The sequence below is a fragment of the Plodia interpunctella genome, chromosome 11 (assembly GCF_027563975.2).
Source record: "Plodia interpunctella isolate USDA-ARS_2022_Savannah chromosome 11, ilPloInte3.2, whole genome shotgun sequence".
In the NCBI taxonomy this organism is placed as follows: domain Eukaryota; kingdom Metazoa; phylum Arthropoda; class Insecta; order Lepidoptera; family Pyralidae; genus Plodia; species Plodia interpunctella.
In genome coordinates, this window is record NC_071304.1 from 6,217,965 (window position 1) to 6,242,545 (window position 24,581).

At 34.8% G+C, this 24,581-nt stretch overlaps 3 protein-coding genes across 5 annotated transcripts in view; all 3 read left to right on the top strand.

Annotated features, from left to right (window-relative positions):
- The first annotated feature begins 364 nt into the window (after positions 1–364).
- The window catches only part of stg1 (stargazin-like protein), a 46,677-nt gene continuing 22,460 nt past the window's right edge, over positions 365–24,581 (top strand). Inside the window, exon 1 of one of the 3 annotated variants that reach the window (XM_053751519.1) lies at positions 365–672. In XM_053751519.1, coding sequence (XP_053607494.1) covers positions 555–672 — 118 coding nt within the window. In that variant the 5' untranslated portion in view covers positions 365–554. Of the gene's footprint in view, positions 673–21,487; positions 21,691–24,581 lie in introns of those variants that run through there. The other 2 variants (XM_053751522.1, XM_053751521.1) reach the window with 2 other exon arrangements.
- LOC128673571 (uncharacterized) lies at positions 9,824–18,146 on the top strand. Its single transcript, XM_053751513.2, has 2 exons — positions 9,824–9,980; positions 16,056–18,146. Exons 1-2 carry the CDS (start codon positions 9,949–9,951, stop codon positions 17,920–17,922), a joined length of 1,899 nt encoding a protein of 632 aa, XP_053607488.1. The 5' UTR covers positions 9,824–9,948; the 3' UTR covers positions 17,923–18,146.
- LOC128673574 (uncharacterized) lies at positions 9,979–11,145 on the top strand. Its single transcript, XM_053751523.1, has one exon. The coding sequence runs from the start codon at positions 10,126–10,128 to the stop codon at positions 11,143–11,145; it is 1,020 nt and encodes a 339-aa protein (XP_053607498.1). The 5' UTR covers positions 9,979–10,125.

Below are 24,581 nucleotides of genomic sequence, written 5' to 3' on the forward strand. Positions count from 1 at the left end.
TTCAGCAATAAAAAAATAATAAGTCCGCCATAGTATATTCACCTTCCTATGTATGTACTTCTAACATATATTCTTTGTATAATACAGGTGAATACTTATGTACAGAGTGGCATCTTCCAAAGACTTCCTTAACGACCAACATTGATCAACATAATTAAAAATATATTATAGTCTTTTAAAAACCTTTACTGCCGCCACACAACCGAACAAAACAAAACTAATATGTGCATCAATTTGCAGCTGCCAAAAATCAGCGTGAAAAACAGTAACAGAATATTTTCACGAGTGGCCAACGAAGTCATTCAGCGAATTTTATTTTATTAAAATCAAATAAACACGAGGCGAGCTACGCGGAAACAAAAATAACACATCTAGGTCGGCTCGCCGTGAATTTAGTTTCAGCATGGGTATTCGCTTTGCGAGCCCACTGCGATCATATTTGAAACATTTTTGGTCAAAAAATGTAAAACGTGGCACGCCATCCAGTTTTTAACAAAGTTTCCTTGCACCAGATATTGTGTTAGCGGGGTTTTATCCCGTAAAAGTGTGAGAGCATGTTCAATAACACCAGTGTTAGTTCGTACAAAAGTACTAAATCCAATTATGCGAGAAAAGACGTTGGAAGAAAGAAGAATGAAAGGAAAAATAACAATATTAAGGTAGATACAACAGGTAAGTAATTTTAATGATGTGTTGTTATAAGACTAAATAGATTCATACACTTGTTATCTTATAATAAAATCTCTGCTCGTTACGTGTGGCGAGCCAGTAATATTGTGTGATTATGGTGAAATCATATATATACAAAAACATTAACTAATTGAAATTAATATGAAAGCCTGACCTTTTTAACTCACAAATAAACAATTAAATATTATCGATAATGAACAATACTGTTTGTAGTTGCGGTTGCAATTTCCCGTGTCGGTGGTTTTGCCCACAATTTAATTATCCAAAAATTGACAGTGTGTCCCATAACAAATTAATAACTATAAAATGGCGGTTTTTTTTGTGTCTATAACAAAAATTATTACTTTTTTGACTTAAGTTTATTTAAAAACATTTGTGGAGAAACGCTAGGTAATTAGATAGGATTTGTTTTTAATGAATTTAACCCAACCTATTTGAATTCGATAAATATTATTGCAGCTCGTTAGTATACACTCGAGTGGGCGTAGTTTGTTGATTCATTGAACAATTATTATTAATCTGGACAATGGATCTATTGCGAATACCCGACTCGTGGTTTATTTTCAATATGTAAGTAAATTATTATCACTTCATAGTATAAAACAAAGTCGTTTTTCGTTGTCTGTCTGACTTTACAGATAGATGGATGCTGTCACTATGTATGCATGGATCTTTAAAACTAAGCAACGGATTCTGATGCGGGTTTTTTATAGATCTCTCTATCTATTAAAAATCTCGCATGATTTTGATCGCAAGAGGAATGTTTATAGCATCCGTGTGGAGCTGGGGCGGGCCGCAAGTAAATGATACGAGTATAATATGTAAAAACACTTTCAAGCAAATACGTCTACCTATACTGCAATTTCCTTACCTTAATGTATCACAAACTCATATAAGTAGGTACTATAAAAGATTAGGGTTGGGTCATTCATTTTAGAAATCCCAGAAGTAAATCAGCAACTCGGAATGGTGTTTCAAGTAGTGGCGTAGCTTTAGCTAGACTGCGCCGCTGCGGGGTTTCTGAGTTTAGAGGGCCCTTCTTCCCTGTCCACTCTGACCAGCAATCTTTTAATCTCAACACTCATAATTTCGTACAATAAAACTTATAGTTCTTATGCACCTGAGCTGTGATCTCTTTTACACGTCACTTTTCGTTACGAATTTTGACATTTGGTAGATCTGACATCGGCTTGACCTTTAGGTCATTGTTGATGACGGACAATCGAGTTTAAAATGGTGGGTAGGTGGAAGAAAACCAGGTACCACCGTAGACCGGTATTTATACCGGTTATATTTCCTCTTATGAATGTAGTACGAGGCGACTAAGGGATACATAGTAGTGGACAGGAATAAATAGCATACCCAAGGAGGACTGACCTCAGGCAAGCGGCCGGTTGTAAAATCACAGCTGAATTTCCAAAATTGTGATGATGATGATGATGAGAGGGTGAGTTTAGTTGGTGTGGACCCAAGATCTTATTTGCACCAGGGCCTATTACTATACTTAACTACGCCACATTCACGTACGGTAGATGTTAGATACTTTGTGACTTCGATGAGGTTTACGCGAATTTTTACGGTTATTACACCGATTCCAATCTTCATAACAACTGAACCATTTTGATTTAGTATACGGATCTCTGAATGTTGCTTTTTATTTGACAGTGAGTAATGTAATTGGTTCAATATACATTTCGGACAAATTGAGACTCGGATTATATAGTATAGTATTAATTCCTATTAAGTTGCCGGAGTTGTATGTAAGTGGAGAAATATATTTATATAAGTGAAACAAATCTTTTTTATTATGTTAATACATTCAAAAGAGGGGTGGGGGGAGAGGCGCACAAATTTAAAATGACACCTAGGCGGTTTTTTTAAAATTATGGTCATAATTTAAAATATTCGGTTAAGAATATTTTATTTCAAATTGACTTTTTCTTACGCGTTAGTTTTATATATACGTATTTATCTACATTAATTAATATATATATGTAAACATAACATACACGCACCATAATACTTCAATACGACATATTATCTTTTAACTGGTCAAAGTTCCTCTCCCTTACCCCATATTTTTCTTATCTTTCTCTTAACGTGTGTAATAAATCTATAGGGCGAAAATAAAATTGAGACAAACAAACATTATAAGCATTTTCTGCAAAGTAGAAGGTACTTTGAAAGTATTTTCGTGGCGAACTGGCGAACTTTACGCTCAATGGTTTGAAGTAAAATTGCTATTTTTGATGTAATATGATTTTCTTCATTTATACAAGAATATGTTTTTCTACTGTATATATATATATATATATATACTTCTTGATTGTCTAAATACCAGTTTTCAAGATAGACTTTTTTATCTTTCATGATTATCTGTTACGTGACAATTTAAAAAAACTAAGTAATTGATACAAATACATTAATTTACTTAATCCCTCAGTTCTGGCGCGGCCCCATCGGACTGAGGCTCGAAGGGAAGGGAATAACTATAAATATATCATTAGTTTAATTGCATTTTCATTATCGATCCGGTGACTGGGATCGCGATCGTAGTTTATGTAATTTTTAACTCTCTATCTGTAAAATTTTATATCAACGCCCTCATGAATGAAGTTCACGAACACAGTCATCTTAAAAGATTAAACATATTTTTTTCTATAGACATTCTTTTGTATTCTGAAACAAATGCAAGAATGCTTTAACATGCTAGCTTTATTTCAGTTACAAATAACGACGACATAAGAGATCAAAGTACGAGCTTAAAGTCTGAATTTAAACACTGTAGCTAAACTTTTGCTAAGATTTTCTTCATGGGTACTGCCTGGAAAATTATCATCCAGCCGAGAAATTAAAGTGTCCGTGAACAGCATAAAATTAACTAACTCTGCCTGGGTTGCCACCAAAAATGGGTTTACGCCCGGGCGCATACTGGACCTAAACTTTCTTACTAAAGATTTGTTCACAAAAATTCTTGTGACCGCATTTGCTACGAATATCCATGATAATAAAAATCAGAAAAAAGCGCAATCAATTTCAAGTAATACGGAAGTAAAGAAATAGAGAAAGAAAGCCTGACAAATGTCTCTTTTTAATTAGCTACTTTACTAATAGCGAGGAAAGGAAAAACAAAATTTTATACTTGGTCAGGGTCATAAACGTTTTTGCCCGGCATTAACCCATGTTGCCACTGTAAAAGGTGTTAAGGAAGTGACGTAGCTAGTTAACTATAGGACCTAGCGCACAGAATATCTGGGAACCCTAATTAAGCTGTTTTGTAAGTTTTATTACATGAAGTTTTGTCAGTGCTGCGTAAAAAAAGTTGCCTAGAGTCTAGAGTATAAAGCGTCGCCCTACTACAAAAACTCATATTACATTTGAAATACATTGTTAATTTCATTCTTGAAATAAACTGATAATACAGAAGCATACAGATATCCCACTTGTGCAGCAATAAAAGACGAACTATATATAGTACAAACTAGTTTGAGAATGAATACGAAAGAGATGCAAATATCGTTGGAGGTACTACAAAAAAATAATCACAGGTCCCTCTGAGTTTGGTCCACGTCACATAGCTCCACCACCCGGATTTCTCTCTCATATTAACTAATTTATTTCCATTTCATGCACTCAGATTTGCACAGTTAATCTAATTAAAAATGAATTAATTAAGCGAGACGTTTAGGTGAATATTGATAAGTGTTTAAAGTTACTGAATTATGAATAAATTTCGTTTTTAATATGGGCTAATAAAATTTGTTAACAGTGCTGAGTGTAAGTTTCACGTTAATATTGTTGACCACGATCCTAATACGACTAGGGAAAAAGGAAAATTTCTCGTGTCTCTCATCTGTATGTATGATAGATATTTTCATATTTATTTTATTAATGATTTTTTAAAATTATTTTTTGTGGTATCGTAGTCTGTGTATTTATTATATTTTAATATTAAATATAATACATTGCTATTTTTTATATTTTAATATGAAATAACGCCTTTTATTGTAGTTATTTACAAATCTACAAAAGAGATAAATTTCAGTAGAGATAATATTTCATGAAGCTGGTGCTTGAAAGAGCCATCAAAGAATGTTATCTCGTATCAGCCTTCCACTAAATGCTATGTAAAACGACGGAGGCAGCACAGTTTGTCGGATCGCCATTGTTTCGAGACTAGGATTTGTGTGGTGTAAGTCACAAACGAAATAAATTAGATGGAGTAGGGTCAACATCACTAACGTCGAAACTTATCCGTCTATAAAAAGTTGTTTAAAATCGAGTTACTGTAATATATGGAATAATATAATTATCGTCAGCGTGCGAATTCAGTTCAAGGTTGCTTCTTTTTTTAACGATACGATGATTCGTATTATTCAAAATAGTCCAATCTCCAATGATAATTCTTCTGCAAACTGACGGCCCTTATAGACCAAACGGTAAAGTAGACTGATCGTTCTGGAATAAATATAATAATACGGCAATATTTTTTATATTGCATAAAAAATCGATGTCAAAAAATCACACAAACTTTTTGGTCTCCCATCTCGGTCTCACTAATTATGATCTGCTGTAATCGGCTTCGTATGGGAAGTGGGTAGTTTTCGATCTTCTTTTACTGTTCTTTCTATTTGGAAGTTGTACCGTGTACCTAACATATAGTGGAAAGTATATATAACTATATAAATTTGAACTGCAATGTGTCAAATGTGAAAAGTTTTGGAATTTGCTTTTTTTATTGAATAGTACTATTTACAAATAATTAAAATCAGAGAAACTTTTATATTCCTCAAATCTCATAAATCATCTGAGCGTATTTTGCATATCTTTTTTTGACATTGTTTAAATGTAGTTTCATAATTAATTATTAAATGTGCTCTGTACCACGCATTAAGGATTTATTAAAGGTGTGTTTGTTATAACGATCTTTCTTCAGATAAGTTGGTTCGCCTCAGCGGATATTCTTCAAAACTCTTATCTACATTGTTCGTAGATGTTTACTGTCCCTAATTTACTTAACCCTTGCTTTGAAACCCCCTTCATCAGCAGATAATTCTACAAAGACCTCTTCAAGCTTTAGTAACTTTTTTTACAGTTATCGGCGTCGACGCTTCATTTTGCTTTGGTTAAATTGTACCGTGTCTTGCTTTTATCAGTAAACAAAATAGATATCTTGAAGATTTTCCGTCAAGTTTTGTTAATGATTTTATAGATTCTGGATCCTTGAATAAACCTTCCATAATTTCAACATAAAAAATAATCTGTAGTTTAAATATATTATGATCTAATAAATGAAATTAATTGTTTCATTTTCCTGAAGTTTTTAAGTTAAAATAAATTTATACAATTTTGATACTGATAAGTTCTATACAACCACCTAATATGATAATGTGAGCACATTCACAATGTCGTCGTTTCGAATTCAAATAAAGATTTGGATGCATTAAAACGATCTATCGGAGCGATCAATAGGAATATGAGGGGGGCATAAAATAAAATTGGATGTAATAAAAGGAGAAATACCTGGTGCGGCCAGGCATATCGTAGTCGCAGAGCCATAACGCGGGGCCAGGGGAACCGCGGTTCTTGGCGGATATAGATACATATAACAGAAAAATCTAAAAAAAACGTTTTTAATCTGCCCTGTCGAAAATTTTGCAGATTACTTAGACTTAGATTTCTATGATTTATGAATTAATCTTAGAAAATCTATGTACTTCACAATACTTAAATACATAATTATACTTTTCTTGCAACTCGTATGTTCATATTATACTATAACATCCGTAGTACTTAATATTATATTTGAAAATACATAAGTGTGTCTATTAATGCTTCTTCAAAACGGAACATTGAAATGATTTTTGATATTTTTTGCTGCAGGTACGCGGTCAACATCTGGATCATGAAAATTATCTTTCCGCCAACTTCAGAGCCAGTTTCTAGCAGTTAAATGTGCAGAGTCGATGTCGACTATACCCGCGACCTCGGTTTATGTCGTTAGCTGCTCTCGAGTATTTTTCGCAATCAGAATCCATTGTTTTTTTTTTCATCCACTTTACGATGTACTAACCGAAAGAGGTTTATATTTAAGTCGTTCGAAAATGTTAGGATCTCGACAATATAAACAAAATGAAGAATTTGTATTAACAATTTTAAGACTATAGGGCGTCCGTCTTAAAAAAAGACTATTAACACTATTACTTTCCAATCCTCTACGAATTAGGATGCGACTAACGGATACACGGCCTTGACAGCTGATAGGTACCAAAACAACAGAATTTCGAAAGGCAATTGACTGGCGGTGGCCGGCCTACTAACTAGATAAAATTCGTCACAACCGAAGTGGTTAGGTGGTGAGTGGTAACAAGCTCAGATGAGATAATTAATTAGAGATATGACTCTTAAATAATATAAGACAATATTAATCCTATCAAGAATTCAGATCGGGCAGAAAAAAGTCATATTAATATTATCTCATAGGTACTTGTTACTACTAATACAAATATTTATAAATCATTAGTTTCAATATCATATATATTTTTAGTTATATCAAGACATAAACTTACCAAAAACCGCGAATTCCGTTGACAAAGGTCTTTGCATAAATTGTCATGCAGTTGACTGTACCTTATTATAACTTCACACATTCAGCCAATGCTAGACAATTTACAATAGATGTTGTTCTATCCCATCCGCAGACTCAGGTGCACAACTTCGATCGTTAGCTCCAATTTGCTTACGTATACGACTTGTTTGAACAAATATACTTTGTTAAATTTTTCAATACATGTATTAACAAGGAAATCTGGGAGCTACCATGAACCATAAAACAAGTAGCACGTCATTTTAAATAGTCGAACATCTAGGTGAAGCAATTTGGTGTTCCACTCATCCGAAAGCATTGCGAGCACACGTTGCCTTTTTTTGACACGATGCGTTGACGAAATAGAGACAGCATCTGGACGTTCGTGACGTGCTACGTTATATGTGCGTGGTAGTTCTTCAGAACAACACTTGGTATAATCATAGTTTGTTCAATTCGTATATTTTATGTAAATAGTAAAATAAACATTTCGATTCTTGTGGCTGTGATAAAGCTAAAACTATTTTCTATCTCATTCATTTCCATACGTTACTGATTGCTTTCATGGCTGTGACGTCGCGAGGTAAGAGTGTCAGGGCGGCCTATCCCAGCTTCATTCGAAAAAAATATAAATGAATCACTCTATCTATTTAAAAAACCCGCATCAAAATCCGTTGCGTAGTTCTAAAGATCTAGCGTACATAAGGACAGACACCGGGAATCGTCTTTGTTTTATACTATGTATATGATACACACAATCCTGACATTTGATATGTTTAAACTTAAGTTCTCTGTTACTTACAGTTTACTAGTTAGTACGGCAAAACCTTAATCTAAAAACTAAGCCCATATTAATTAGACGTTAAGCAGCCTTAAGCTTTATCCTCCCTCCCCTTCTACCCCCTTTAGTGATAGTTATTAAGTACATAAAGCAAGGAAGTTTAACTGTTGATAATGAAAAAAATGTGAAATTTAGGAAAGTGAATCCTAGGCTCCAACGCTTAATAACTGAAGAAGAAACTAGAAGAAAGAGAAATACCTAGAAAAGTATTATGTACAACTTAAATAAATACATCGTTATCGTTAGGTGTGCTGTAAAGCTTATGCCCAATCCAAATAAATCGTTTTATTATGTCAATGTGCCCTTTTTCATTTTGACATGTCATCTACATAATTTTGTTGGGTCATGCTGTATCTGAATTTTGAGGCGAGTAAGTATATTTTCTTTTTTCTGTGCATGGTTTCATGAATAAGAAATCGTTTTGAATCATATTTTGGAATAGAGACAATTTTGCAAAAAAGAAGCAATTTATTTTCTTAAATTAACAACAACACTCTGCAACATTTTAAAAAGTATAAGTCGATTAGCGGTTTACCCGCGATTTTGTAGCCATTGAATACTTAGCCGTTCTGACGGGATAATTATATTTTATGTGATTGTTGTGTTTACCCATGCCAGATTACTATTTTCTATGACTCATATTTTTGTGTGACAGTACCATAATTTTCATAAAAATAAATTTGTAATTGACTTTTGAAAAAAAAGTAGCCGTTGTTTAAACGACCTATGTTTAAAGATGCCAAATTTACCAAATCGGTCCAGTGGTTTAGCCATGAAAGCAGAACAGACAATCGAATTGCGAAAGTCTGTCTTTGTGTTTAAAAAGACAGCCCGCCTGTGAACGAAAGATCCCGGTCCCGAAACCGGCCCCAGGTTCGAATTCTACTCTTACCTCCAGAGTTGGTCTCATGTACAGTTGTTTTCAGATTGATTTCGGTGAAGAAAACATCGTGTTACTTGGTGGCTAGATTGCAGTAGGTAGTCGTAAAAGTAATGTCAGTAGTGTTGGCGATAACATACCTACTAGATATGAACGAATAAGTACTTTTAAAGTTGATACTTTCGCCAGCTATTAATATCGTCATTAGAATTAATCTGTAAAGGCGATTAGTAGGGCCAATGACATGGCACAAAAACGTTTAGCTACGACCCGGGTTGGTTACACCATACTATTTCAGACCAATTCCGAACGCCCATAACCATTTTCATTAACGATCTGTTATACTATACATATGCACCCTTTAGTGCTTACATCACTCACAGACTGCTGCATCAGCAGATTCGGTTGCGACGTTAGTCGCTAGTCCATTCCTTTCAGTCAGTCGAAATCGAGCTCCTTTCCATGCTAGACGGTTGCCTCAAATCAATTAATTCTTTTTTTTAAAAACCTATTTCCTCAACGCCGTATAACATTTGGTGGCAACGGTAAAGGGATTTAGAAAAATAAAATCCCCGGTTCGCCTCTTTCACGTAAAATTCAAGTATATAAATTCACGCGTGTGTGTGTTTGTGTTCAACTTCGAGTTCTGCTCCGGCCCTCATAGTCGTCGTCTTCAAGAAAGCAGTCCACCTGGGGCCCATTGTTGGGCATCGCCGATATTCAACGTGCTCCAACCGGCCTCAAACCACCTGCCAGGTTACCCACTGTCACGCGATATTGACGCTGTGACCGGTATACCATTGAAGCGACAACTAGTGATTCATTATCACATACACGGTATCGTCATCACTGTATCCAGATCTAAGCGCACCTCCTATCGACATCGAGATTTCACCGTATCGACGACGTCACGCCGTGCCTGTATTTTGTTGTGTCTACGCGACCAGCGACATGCTCGCCCTTATCACGTTTCCTGCATTCCTGTGAGTGACTTTTTATTCATACTTATTCTATTGGTCATTGCTACTCTGTACTCGTGTTTTTTTTAACAAACGAATTCTTGTCATAATTGTATAATTTTATTATTATTATTTTTCTTTTATATTCACATTTTGTTACTCATTTAAAATGGCCGAAGGTCGTTCAACCAGCCCGAAACCCGAAATCTCTGTCACAGACACAGAGGAAGATACCCAGGGCCAATTACATCCAGGCCCCTCCACTAGATCTAGTAAAAAGAAAGCGGCTGTAATTCCCAAATCCGAAATTGAATTATCCACTTTGCTTAAATTTATAAAGCCATTTGATGGTTGTAGAGAAAAGTTAAATTCATTTTTAGTAAATTGTAATAATGCTTATGAAATAGCCTCGGACACACAAAAAGATATTCTCTTTAAATACATACTCTGTCAGTTACAAGGCAAAGCAGAGACCGCCTGTTCCATTAAAGAATTTACTAATTGGCATCAGCTTAAAGAGTTCCTCAAAACGCAGTTCAGCGAGAGGAAACATTACGCTCATCTCCTCACCGAATTACAGGAATGCAAACAACAAGTCACTGAAACTGTCAGTCAGTATGCTTTAAGAATAGAGACTTGCTTATCTCATTTACTTACCGAAATTTCCATCTCACACGGCCATAAAAGTAGAGAAATGATTGGACGTAGTGCCGCGATGGAGGAATTAGCCCTCCATCATTTCCAAATGGGGCTAACGCCTCGAATATCTAATTTTGTTAGGAGTAAATCCGTTAAAACTTTAAACGAAGCAATTAATATCGCAATTTCTGAAGAAAGAATCCAACAATCTTTATCTAAACATTCAGCCCCGTCTAGCAATCAACAATCTCGTCAGTTTATACGTCGTAACCAAAATCCATCTTCATTCAAAAACAATCCTACTACTCCTCGTCCTAATAATAATAATTCCATCCTTGTCTGCCGATATTGCAAAAATCCAGGTCATACTATAGAACAATGCCGAAAAAGGGAATTTAATAATAATCGCTTCAAAAATCCTGATCAAAACTATACAAGGCAACCCCGTGTTCATTTCATCTCCGATGAAACTTCGGAAACTAACGATGATTTTCTTACCAATCCTGAGGGCGGTTATGACACCGTAGACTCTAATCAAAAAAACGAGTAAACATCTCGTCCCAGTGTCGTGCGGGATTATATAATTTTAAAACCGGCACTATGAATTATAATTCATCTACTAAATCCTCTGTATCCACTGTATCTATGCAGCAACCCAAGGTTGATCTGCCCAAATCTACTAAATCCTCTGTATCCACTGTATCTATGCAGCAGCCCAAGGTTGATCTGCCCAAATCTACTAAATCCTCTGTATCCACTGTATCTATGCAGCAACCCAAGGTTGATCTGCTTAAATCTACTAAATCCTCTGTATCCACTGTATCTATGCAGCAACCCAAGGTTGATCTGCTTAAATCTACTAAATCCTCTGTATCCACTGTATTCATGCAACAACTCAAGGTTGATTTGACCAAGCCTACTAGATCCTCTGTATCCACTGTATCCATGCAACAACCCAAGGTTGATCTGCCTAAATCTACTAGATCCTCTGTATCCACTGTATCCATGCAACAACTCAAGGTTGATTTGCCCAAGCCTACTAGATCCTCTGTATCCACTGTATCCATGCAACAACCCAAGGTTGATCTGCCTAAATCTACTAGATCCTCTGTATCCACTGTATCCATGCAACAACCCAAAGTTAATTTACCCAAGCCTACTAGATCCTCTGTATCCACCGCATCCATGCAACAATCCAAAGTTGACTTATCCAAATCTACTAAATCCTCTGAATCCGCTGCATCCGTACAACTTAAAACTACTAGTTCTCTAGATCCTTCAAAACCCAAAGTTTATAATATTTCAAATATTCCATCTAAAACCTTATTACCTCATGTTCTAATAAAGTCCTCTGTCTCTGATATCCCATTATCTCTGATAGTAGACTCAGGATCATCTGTAAGTCTATTGAAACATTCTTGCATTATGAAACATCCCAAACTCACAAAAGACATAATTCAGTTAAAGGGTATAGACCCAACTGATAACCCTGTCTGCACTCAAGGTCACTTTTTGCTAAAACTGCAACTTCCTAAATTCGACATATCCCATAAATTCCATGTAACTGATATACCTGACTTACCCTACGATGGAATAATGGGCTCAGATTTCCTTAATGCACACAATTGTAACATAAATTATAATAACAATATCCTTTACATTAGAAACACATCCATTAGACTACACTTTCATGAGCCTGCCTATATAATACCTCCTAGAACGGAAACTATTATCGAATGCTCTGTATCAAATCCTGAGGTAAAAGAAGGATTAGTCCTCGATCAGAAACTTTCTGAAACTTTACTAGTAGCTAATTGTATAGTCCATGTAAAAGAAAATAATAGAATAAACATATCCATTGCTAATACATCCGAAGAACCCGTAACTGTCAAATCCAACCTAAACTTAAAACTCGATCCCTTTAATCCCAAAGTCCTGTCAGAACATTCAAATGAATGCATAAATCATATAAATCTTACTACTAATAGTTTCAAAAGAACACAAGAAGTGTTAAAACAAGTCCGCACTTTTCATCTTAATAAAGAAGAAAAGGACAATCTTCTACAATTATGTTCCGACTTTTCTGATATATTTCATCTCCCAGGAGAGATCCTAACTCATACCAACGCTCTCAAGCATGAAATCAAAACAACTACCGACAATCCCATACACACAAAATCCTACAGATTCCCTGAAGTCCATAAAGCCGAAGTCCACAATCAGATAAATAAAATGTTAGAGCAAAATATCATAGAACCCTCTGATTCCCCCTGGTCATCACCCATATGGGTTGTTCCAAAGAAACTAGATGCCTCTAATGTACAAAAATGGAGAGTTGTAATCGACTACCGTAAACTTAATGATATCACTATAGGTGATACTTACCCTATACCTCAAATCACTGAAATTTTAGATCAACTTGGCAATAGTAAATACTTCTCTACTTTAGATCTGTCATCCGGTTTTCACCAAATCCAATTAAATGAAGCAGATAAATCGAAAACTGCCTTCACAATTCCTGAAGGACACTTCCAATTCACAAGAATGCCATTTGGGCTCAAAAATGCCCCTTCAACATTCCAAAGACTCATGAATTCTGTACTGTCGGGCCTCCAAGGTACCCGCTGTTTTGTCTACCTTGATGATATAGTCTGCTATGGGTATGACCTTAAATCCAGCATCCAAAATCTGACAGAAATCTTCCAAAGAATCCGTAACTTTAACCTCAAACTTCAGCCGGACAAGTGCGAATTCCTCAGACGAGAAGTTTGTTATTTAGGACACGTAATCACAGAGCAAGGTGTAAAACCTAACCCTGAAAAGGTCAAAGCCGTAACTTCTTTTCCAATTCCAAATAATCCCAAGGACGTGAAATCGTTTCTTGGCCTAGTTTCCTACTATCGTCGTTTCATCCCCGATTTCTCTAAAAAGGCAAAAGCTCTTACTAATCTTTTAAAGAAGGATGTACCCTTTAAGTGGGAAAATCAGCAACAACTTGCTTTTGACACACTCAAGGAAGAACTTACCTCTGCACCTCTCCTGATATACCCAGATTTTACCAAACCTTTTATTCTTACCTGTGACGCATCTAATCATGCCGTCGGCGCTGTACTCTCTCAAGGACCTGTGGGAAAGGACCAACCTATAGCTTTTGCCTCACGCACACTCAATAAGAGTGAATCCAACTACAGCACAACCGAAAAAGAGCTGTTAGCCATAATATATGGATGTAAGACATTCCGCCCTTATATATATGGGTATAAATTTATCATCGTCACAGACCACAGACCCTTGAAATGGCTATTTAATCATAAAGATCCAAGTAGTAAACTCCAAAGATGGAGATTAAAATTAGAGGAATATGACTACGACATAATATATCGCAAAGGTAAACTAAATTCAGCTGCTGATGCCCTCTCTCGATATCCTGTCAATCCTATCTATCCAAAAAATCATACCAACCTGAACCCTAATAATGATGAAATTCCTGACGATGACCTACAAAACCTTCTAATATCTCCTTCCAGCCTAGAAGCCGATCTAGCTGATCCTGAAATAAATAACGAATTACTAGATTATTTGAATGATATGTCAGACAATGAATCTCCTGGAAAACAACCAGAACCACAACTTTCATCAAATCAAGAAAACCTCGAAATCTTACCTTCTTCTGTCCAGTCTGCACCTGAAAGTCCTCCTCTAGTACCTGAAAACTTACTTTCTGATCGAACTGCACCTGAAACTCCACCTTTAATACCCGAAGATTCACCTTCTTCTAACCAGACTACACCTGAAACTTCATCTATACAGTTCGGATCAGATGAAACCTATAATACTTTCCTAAAAGCATCCAAAAATGTACACGACACTCTTATTATAGAACATAATGAAAATCTACTTAAAACCACACAAAACCTCATTATTATACCTACCTCCATAGACTTGGATGAGTCTATGCCTTACATTCAGGAAATCATTAATAGTTGTTCAGAACCCGATCGGAGTAATTTCTTAAAACATGAAAGGTCATTATTTACCTCTCTACCTCTCACTATTAGAAATAAGACTTACCTTTTCTCATTCACAAAAGTTCACCATTTTGACGACTTGTCCTACCCGGATATATTTAAATCCATAAAATATGTGCGGGACGAGATTATAATGACATACCCTACTATAAACGAAGTTAGCATAGCAGATTTTAGGAATCCCTTCGATAGACACTCCTTCGTAAAAATCTATAATATTCTCAGCTATCTTTTTGACGGAACCAATATTAAAATCCATATATATCATAATGATATCATATATCCTTCTTTAAATGAAATTCCTAAAATTTTAAAAGAGAACCATGACATCCCTATCGCCGGACACTTAGGATCTTCTAGAATGCTAAACCGTATAAATGATAGATATTATTGGAAAAACATGCGAAGTGACATAGAGAACTACGTAAAAAACTGTACATCCTGTCAAATAAACAAAGCCTTACGCAAAACAAACAGAGCTCCCATGATAATAACTTCCACTTCTACGTCACCATTCGAAAGATTGTCTATTGATATTGTAGGTCCTTTACCTGAATCCGGAACAGCCAAACTTAAATTCATTCTAACTATGCAAGACGATCTTACGAAATTCTCGCTAGCATATCCTCTTCGTAGTACTACTGCAGAAGAATCCTGCGAATGCCTGCTCCATTTTATTTCATTATTCGGAATTCCTAAACATATACTCACTGACCAAGGCACCAACTTCACCGCAGACTTATTCAAGAAAACCTGCGAATTTCTAAAAATAAAACAGTTGTGGTCCAGCCCTTATCATCCCCAAACACAAGGCGCCTTGGAAAGGTCACATTCTACTCTCAAAGAGTATTTAAAGTCATATGCCAATGAAAATCAAGACAACTGGCCCCGTTATGTCTACACAGCCATGTTAGCATATAATACCGCCGTACACTCTACCACACACTATTCACCTTACGAACTATTATTCGGGCACAAACCTCGCATTCCAGACTCCGTTTATGGTGACGCCTCTAGTGTTACTTACCCCGAATACGTAAAAATGTTGCAACATCGCCTAAGGCATTCTCGAAATAAAGCCTTAGCGCTCATACAAAAGTCTAAAATTAGTTCTAAGACTTATTATGACAATCGTACTCGCCCAATAGAATACAAGGTTGGCGACTATGTATTACTTAAAAATCATCTTAGATTACGTAAAGCCTTATCACCTCTCTGGAAAGGCCCATATAAAATCGTCAAAGTCCATGGTAACCACACTTTATCATTGTTAATAAATAAAAGGCATGTAAAACATCACTTTGACGAGGTGAAACCTGTAGAAACTCACGAAGTTTAAATTAGGTTTAGGTATAAGTTTATATTTTAGTTACTAATATAGATAGGTACTAGGTCATACAGGTAAAACTAAGTAAAGTCTCTTTCCTTACAGCATACTGGCCCAAGGTCATCCGGAATTTATTCATCAAATCAACGTGAGCTCCGGAATTTACTTTGACCCTATCGGTGAACTTAAAATCCGTATGAGTCATTTAGACGTGGTCACCCCACTCGATATCTCGCACATTGAACCCCACTTGCAAAATATAAACTCAGTATTAGGTACAACACGCTACATATGTAACCAAATTAGATTAGAAAAATCATATAATTTACAATGTAATAACCTGTTAGAACCCTTAACAATAAGATATCATGACATTGTCTCTGAATATTCCACTATTTCGCACTTAGTAAATAGAAGATCTAGAAGAGGAGCCTGGATAGGTGCCGTTGGTTCTCTCTCCAAAATCGTGTTTGGGACCCTTGATGAAAATGACGCCATAAAATATGACAATGCCATTCGAAATGTTCAAGATAACGAAAAAAGACTGAGCTCATTAATAAAAGATAATATCCTAATAACATCTGAAGTTTTGACAAATTTTAATAAAACATTACAAAGTATACAACTTAATGAGGTCAGCCTTAATCTAGTTATCGATAATTTCTCTTCAACATTAAAAAATATTACTTTAATTTCAAACGAATTAGTTGTAAAGACGAATATAGATTTTATACTCAATAGTTTAGAAGCATCTATACTCACCTTATCATTCCACCTCGAAGACATAACAAACGCTATTATTTTTAGTAGTCAAAACATCCTGCACCCGGCCGTATTACCGCCCACGCACTTATACCAAGAAATTGTCAATAATTACAGATACTTACCTGTAGACCTTAAGTTACCTGTAAGCTTAACATTAAGTAACATACATATTATTACAAATGTATCCAGTGTAGTGTGTTATAGTATAGGCAACAAGATTATTTTTGTTCTGAAAATACCTCTAGTGTCCCCTAAAGATTATAGTTTGTATCATAACATAGCATTGCCAACTCCTCATATTAAAGATAAACCTAATACTTTTAGTTTCATAAGACCTAGTAGTAAATATATAGCAATGACCATAGACAAATCCGAATATTGTAACCTTGATTCGTTAAAGGAATGCATAACGATAAGCCCGCGCGAGTACATCTGTGACGTTATGACAGTGTTCCCGTCCAGTGTTAACCCCTGTTGTGAAAGTGAGTTATTGTCCAATACAATAAGTGTTCTCCCCGTGCAGTGTAAAACAGACTTCTTTTATGGATACGTAGATTTATGGCAACCACTCGATAATAATAATTGGCTATATGTACAATCTAAAAGCAGTAAACTTTACATTGAATGTCCTAAAGAAAAACTTGTTGATATTAACATTATCGGAACAGGAATTTTAACTATTCCTAATAACTGTATGGCCCACTGTAAAAGTACAAAATTGATACCTAAATTTGATAATGTAAAAATAAATGTTAATATTGTTCACTCTAACTTCAACTTAATTAATGATTCTTGTTGCACTTTAGATAAGTTTAATAAAATAATAAGTAATGAGCCTCCCCTTAAGTTGCATAATATAAATCTAGATTCATTCACATTAGAAACAAAATCTAAACTAAATTCCATTGCTAAAGAAACAGATAAAATTCTAAATGAACATCAAATTATTAAATACGAGACTCATTACTCAATTATTACTATAGTTATAATTTGTGTAATCTTAATCTTTTGTATAACCAAACTTATTATGTATATTAAATCGCGCAACTGTCTATCCCGTCGCCTTCCCGATACTATTCCTCCAATCCCTGCAGTTTCTCCAACTGATCAGATTCCAATTGCAGAGAATATTACTCCCGCTAAATTCAGTAAACCTTGTTCCGTTAAGGAAAATATATCATCTCCCAGTATAAGAATTAATGTTTAAGCCTAAGTGGTTTTCCTCTTTACAATTCTTCCTAAACATAGTTTCAACCCTATGTTTAGTCTACCCCAAGGAGGTGTTATACTATACATATGCACCCTTTAGTGCTTACATCACTCACAGACTGCTGCATCAGCAGATTCGGTTGCGACGTTAGTCGCTAGTCCATTCCTTTCAGTCAGTCGAAATCGAGCTCCTTTCCATGCTAGACGGTTGCCTCAAATCAATTAATTCTTTTTTTTAAAAACCTATTTCCTCAACGCCGTATAACAGATCGCTATTTGTATCGAATACAAAACGATCCAAATCTCTATACCTTTTGGAGTATATCAATAGTTCAAAATATAATTATATTTCTAAATTCATTTTCGATGTTAGAACAAAAGGTCGTCATAAAATGAAACATAAATAATTTAACAATTAATTTAGTTATAGTAGGTATATTTGATAATGTTGAAATTTAACTTCTTCTTTTCGAGTCGAAATAGCAAACAAATTATATTAATTTAGACCAGTAGGTACGTAACCACAACTTAATTAATCTACCTAATCGGGTGTAATGTGCGATTACTTAGTTTTTTTACAAAAAAATATTCCAGGTTAATAACCCGTACCTAAGGGGTAGACCTGAAATAAAAATACTATAATAAGTTATACCTAGAAGAAGAAGAAGAGAAGATTAGTTGTAGTTATTTCTTGCCTTATTATTATTCAGTTCTCCTACTTTTTCCCACCGTAGCAAATAAATATCTTGTCAATTGGAAAGAAAAAAGTCTTTAAAGATAGTCTTTAAAATCCGATTAAAAGTCAGAGTGGGAAACGTTTTAATTAAGAAAGGAATGGCGGCTTAGCGCCATATTACTTTGGAAGTATGCCGATCGCATGAACCCTGGATTGTTCACAAAAAATGTCATAATTTGAAAAATACCTTTAATTTTTATAAAAAATATAAAAAAGTTTTTCGATTGACATCAAAATTATTATACAGTATTAGTCATATGGAGTCTGTTAATTCATCTATGTTACTCATTCACTCCTTCTTACTTTAGGTATAAATCTATGTTTGCAATAAACTCGATTATAAAGAAGGTGATAAGAACATTGCATACATTCATTATATCTGCTAATTTAAAATTGTAAATTATGTAGTATCTGTAGCTAAATATACCATTTAAAATATTCGTACATTAAAATATAACATTATCAACAACAAACCTACGGTAAGAAGATCATCTATAAATCAGTAACGTCAACCTATAGTTTCATAAGCGTGGAGCTTGCGAATGTTGGTTATTAAAATAACTCATGTAGGCGTGAAGTAAAGGGCCTTTGTTCAGGAAGCTACAGATATACACACCCCCTAGGGGTGTCAATAGTTTAAATACGCCATATATCAAAATGGCGGCCCGCCCGCGGCTTCCCAAGTTTGGAATTTGGTGTATCTCATACTCTAGAAAACTTTGTAGGAAAAAATTCTCTACCTGGAATTTATTGATAAACTAATATCATGTTAATTATATGATAATATGTGGTAAAATGTATTATAAAGTAATTATTAGACTTATTATTAATCCTACAATACTTTAAGGATGCTGAAGGAAGGAACCGAGAAAAAGTTCGGATGAGAGAGATATATTTATTAATCTAATCTATAAATCTAATCTTATGATAACAATGTAGTAGTATCCATGTTAGATTTAAAAAAAACACCTGAAGATTCGGACGCTTCAGCCAAATTAGACTTTAACTTTAACCTGTGCAGAAAAATGCAAAGTACGCCATTTTGTATCTAAACGTCAAAGTTGACTTGTGCAACCCACCCTTACCAACTTATAACCAGCTTTTGTTCGTACGATCAATTTTCTAATCCGCACACAACCATGATAGAGTCTCATGTCTATTATATATAAGTATTACTGCATATTTTGCTAACCTATATACACCTATATACTACATACAGAACCATTGAAAATGTATGTACCTATGCTAAGCTACGGACTATCCAGATTCGTTGTAAGCTGCTGAATATGCTTTTAGATTGATTGAGGTGCTCCATTTTCGAGTAAGATTTACCTGGAAATGTTGCACGGAAATTAAACTATGTACCTAGAACATGAATTACAATATAACAAAACCTTGTATAAATAACTGGCAGCTATCTTGTAACTACGCCTCATTGAAAATGTTATTTATGAAAAAAAAACTCAACATTAACACGACAGTTAAATTGAAGAACACATGGAGTTTCTATTATTTTAATTAATGGATATTGTTACTTTTTTAGGATAAGAGTGAGTTGCACAAGTTAACTTTGCCGTTAACTATAACCTGCGCGCCGCGGTGGCGTCGTGTGAATTAAATGGCATACTTTGCTTTTTTATGCGCACGTCAAAGTTGATTGTGTAAACACAATGTATATTTTTTCTTTAACGTATTTATCCTACTTACCTAATTAATGCTTTGATTTTCATTATAGTTATCTACTAAATTTTTCTCATATTAGCGTTTCCAAAGTTCATTTTCGGTTGTGATGCAGCGAAGTCCAGGATCCTTTTAGAGAATAATCCCCCAAAATTTGAAATTTCGGCTGATTTGAAAGACGGCTAGTTGCACAACCGGCCGCCTGTCTGATGTAAACCCTCCTTGAAAATGTAACTGTTGTCTATCAACAGCCAAGGTCCTTGTCGCCTCGTTGGACGTCAACGTGAGTATACGGAGTGGTCCTATTCTGTGGCACAACAAAGTAAATTTTAAAGAGTAATCAAGACCTTATTTTCTTACTACATCAGTGCATGAAGTGCTTACATGTAGGCCAGTAGTAACCAGCCTCCGGTGCCCGTTGCCGGCGCTATAAGGACAATTGAGGAAGGGTCTAATCACCAACCCTTTTGCAAGGGACCTCTAATGATAATAAATTCAATATCCGCAAATCATGGCCTCTAATGCAATGTGCCGTCATTATTACTGATCACAAAGTATTCTGGCCATTTAATTTTACCATAATATACCATAAATATATATAGAATAGACAAATTTTATCCATGTTTGTCTGATATGGATATAATAAAAAAGAAATGTTTTAGTAAAATATCATTCTACTTTAAACTACAGTCGTCGATTCGAAAAAAATTGAACCCTTTATTTTGTGCATTCTTGCATTTTTTAACAATATTATATGTTAATAGAGACAAAAACAATGTTGTTGACATACATTGTTTAATTTGTTTCTTTTGAATTCATGGTTATGTTTTTTCATACGTTTTTCAGCCGCTTAGCGTCGTCATTTTTTTGGAATTTTTAGAATAATAATAAATATAAAGCCTGTAGACATACTTAGCAGGAAAAACTGCGATGTATTATTTCGAGATAATATACGAAAGAGCGTCGCGACGGTGCCGGCAAAAAATGTAATCCTTAAAACAAAGAGCTCTCTGGAACTACTCATTCCTCACATTTCATTTGATATCAATCACAGCTTACAGAGACTCGGTTGCAGTCGGTTAAAGTCGGCTAGCTTCGGCCAAGTTCGCTTTGTGTAGTTCGTACTTACTCTCAGTGTGAGGACAAAGCTACGAGCGCTGCCCGTTTCGTAGCTGCTACGATCAAACCGCAAGCCTCGTAGCGGAAGGTTTGAACGGCTACGAATAACGTAGTAGTAATAAAATTAATTTTAGTGTTACAACGCGTAGTGATTAACGTGTTACAATGGTGATTCGTTTTAATTAATTGAAGGATTAGCGTCACGTTCTCGCGTTTTTTAACTGTTTTATGGTAAGTAAATAAATAAATTTCGAATGTGGATTTTTTTGTTTCTTATTCTTATTTCATAATATATTTGTTAGATTCGAATAGTAGGTATTGGTCTGGTTTTGGTACAAATTGTTTAGTCAATTTTAAGTACTAGTTGAATTTCTTTGATTCCCGTAATTAATATATAGAGAAATTTAATACGAAATCATTAATATTAAAAACAGATATTTTTACTACAAAATGGAGATATGTATTTGTATACGTTTGATTTCTATTTAACTTCTAAGTAATCATGCAAGATTTTACTCTGTGGAGACGACATCTTTAGTTCGTATTAATTTTTGAGATATTTTTAAAAATAAATGTTGGTTTTTTTTTAACTCGCGTCGACAGAAGTATATCTGAATATCATGTAGCAGTATTTAGGATGAACCGATATAAATCTAGTTAAGTGTTCTTTGCTATATTTGGAAAATGTGCGTTTAGCCGTTTGTAAATTCATCAGTTCTTTTCTTCAGATGAGAGGATGCCAGCAAATTCGAAAAGGGGTTTCTAAGTTTATATTAAGTTTTTAATTACTTAATTATATGAAACTTTGATTATTGACACTTGATTTTTGTAGTGATAGCATTTTGGCCACATTTATTACATAAACAAAGAATTTTCATTTCTACTAATACATCTTGAGAATTTTGATACAAAAATGTATATAGAGATTCTTAAACATCATAAAGGAGCTGTAACAATCCTCTTGAACGTTAACATTTTAAGTAGAGATTACGTTTCGCTACGGTACTTTCACTTGCAAACAGAAGGTTTACTTATATGAAGTCAAACTTTTCTCTAGCCATAAGTAAGAATTTAGATTTGAACTATAGGAGGAGGAGAATATTTAGTGTAAGAAATATATTTATTAGTTATTATTTACAAGTTTTAAGAATTTTTCAGTGTACCTATTCACGCAATTATTTTTGGCGTATGGTCGTAACATTAATTTCAAATCAATCAAATCAATTTTATTCAATTATAACAACGTCAACTATAGATCTTATTAATTAATGTTTCATAATTCAGAATTAATTAATGCCTTTTCACGGTCCCTTGAACCGATATTGTTAAGTTTCTTAATGCTATTACAATTTTAATGGAATTTGTAAATGATTATTTTTTAGTAGTTGCGATTGTAACATGCGTTTTTAATATCTTGTACTAGCGGCCCGTCACGGTGTCGCGCGGATAAAACCAAGATAAATTATACACCTAAACCTTTCTCAGTAATAACACTATGTATTAGTGAAAACCGTACAAAAATCCGTCCAGTAGATTTTGAGTTAATCGCGTAAAGACTGACAAATGCGACACTTGGTTTTATAACATGTAAAGATTAATGTATTGTTAGCAAAATAAACTTCCTGACACTGAAATTATAATTTGCAGTGGAGATTCTGTATAAGAAACATGAGCACATCAGCGTGCTTTTTCCATCATTTTTATTCTTTTTTCTTGTGTATTAACAATAATAATGCTTAAATGGATCTGATATGACTTGTTACGACTACCTACCGATATCCAGTGGTCGCATACACATTAGTGACACTATTAACGTGTCACTAATGTGTATGCGACTACAGTGTGCAGGATTTCTCACGATGTTTTCCTTCAAAATCTATCTAACATACGATCATAACATACATTTGATTAGGCACCGCTATGTTACCTAACATTATATTAAAGTATGTATTCTCATCTTAGCCGGTAACGGTGCAACCGGTGTACATATTATAATAGTGCTACTTCACCTGGAGGAGAAATGTACACGAGAGTACCTTAAATCCCCTTGACATAAACAATATTTGTGAAAATTATCCGTAAACTCTGAGCACCGTAAATCTCGAATTTCACACGAATCAGAGAATTGGCCACCGGGTGTAATATCCCTGAAATATGCGTTTGTGTGAACACAAAGCAACAGGGCAGCGGGCGGTCGTATTCACAGAGAAATTCCAAATATTTTAATAAAAAGTAAATTGTGGCCTTTATTGAAATACTTGCTATTGCTATGTGAATAACTCTTTATTTGTTTCGAGTATATTAGTTGCTTAGTGAAAGGAGTAGAAGCGGGATGATCTCGACAAATTTTTGAAAGAATGGCCGCCGGCTAAGACTGATGGAAAATTACGAGAGGACGTTTGCCCAACAGTGGGACACTGCATCTAATGGTTAAGAAAAGTGATTTTATTAATAACTAGCTTTTGCCCCCGGCTTCGCCCGCGTGAATTTCATAGCAAAATCTCAGTAATTTTTTATCGCGTACTCTGTTAGATTGGTAAACATATATGATTCAAATTCGCATTTTTTCTCATATTTAGTTCAATTTTCTGTTTCCCGCTGCGTGTCTCGTCCCGTAAACTTGTGCAATCCCGTTTCCTGCTATGTAATGTAAAGTAGATATCCCGTACCGTTTCCTACATATTGTGCCATCATGTTTTTTGCAATGTGTCCCGTCCTGTTTCCCACTACGTGTCTCCTTCCCATTTCCCGCTCCTACTGTCACTCTCGCTTTCTGCAACGCGTGCCGTCCCATTTCCATGACGTTTTACGTCCCGGTTTTTTATTAACCACAAACAAAAAAATTAAACATTTTTTGTATTTACTATTACTGTTATTTACTACAAAAAGTAAGTGTGCGACAATTTTCAAGATAAAAATCTGAACTTTTTATCTTGAAAATTGTATTAAGTCCCATACAATCTTTCACCCCCCTTATAAAGGGGTTGAGGGTTAATTTTCAGAAAAATCTGAAACAAGTATTCATTACTTTGTTGTAAACAACCAAAATCCAAATTTTCAAGTCACTAACTTCAATGGTGTAGAACTTTCATATTTACCCCCCCCTTCGGAGTAGAATTACC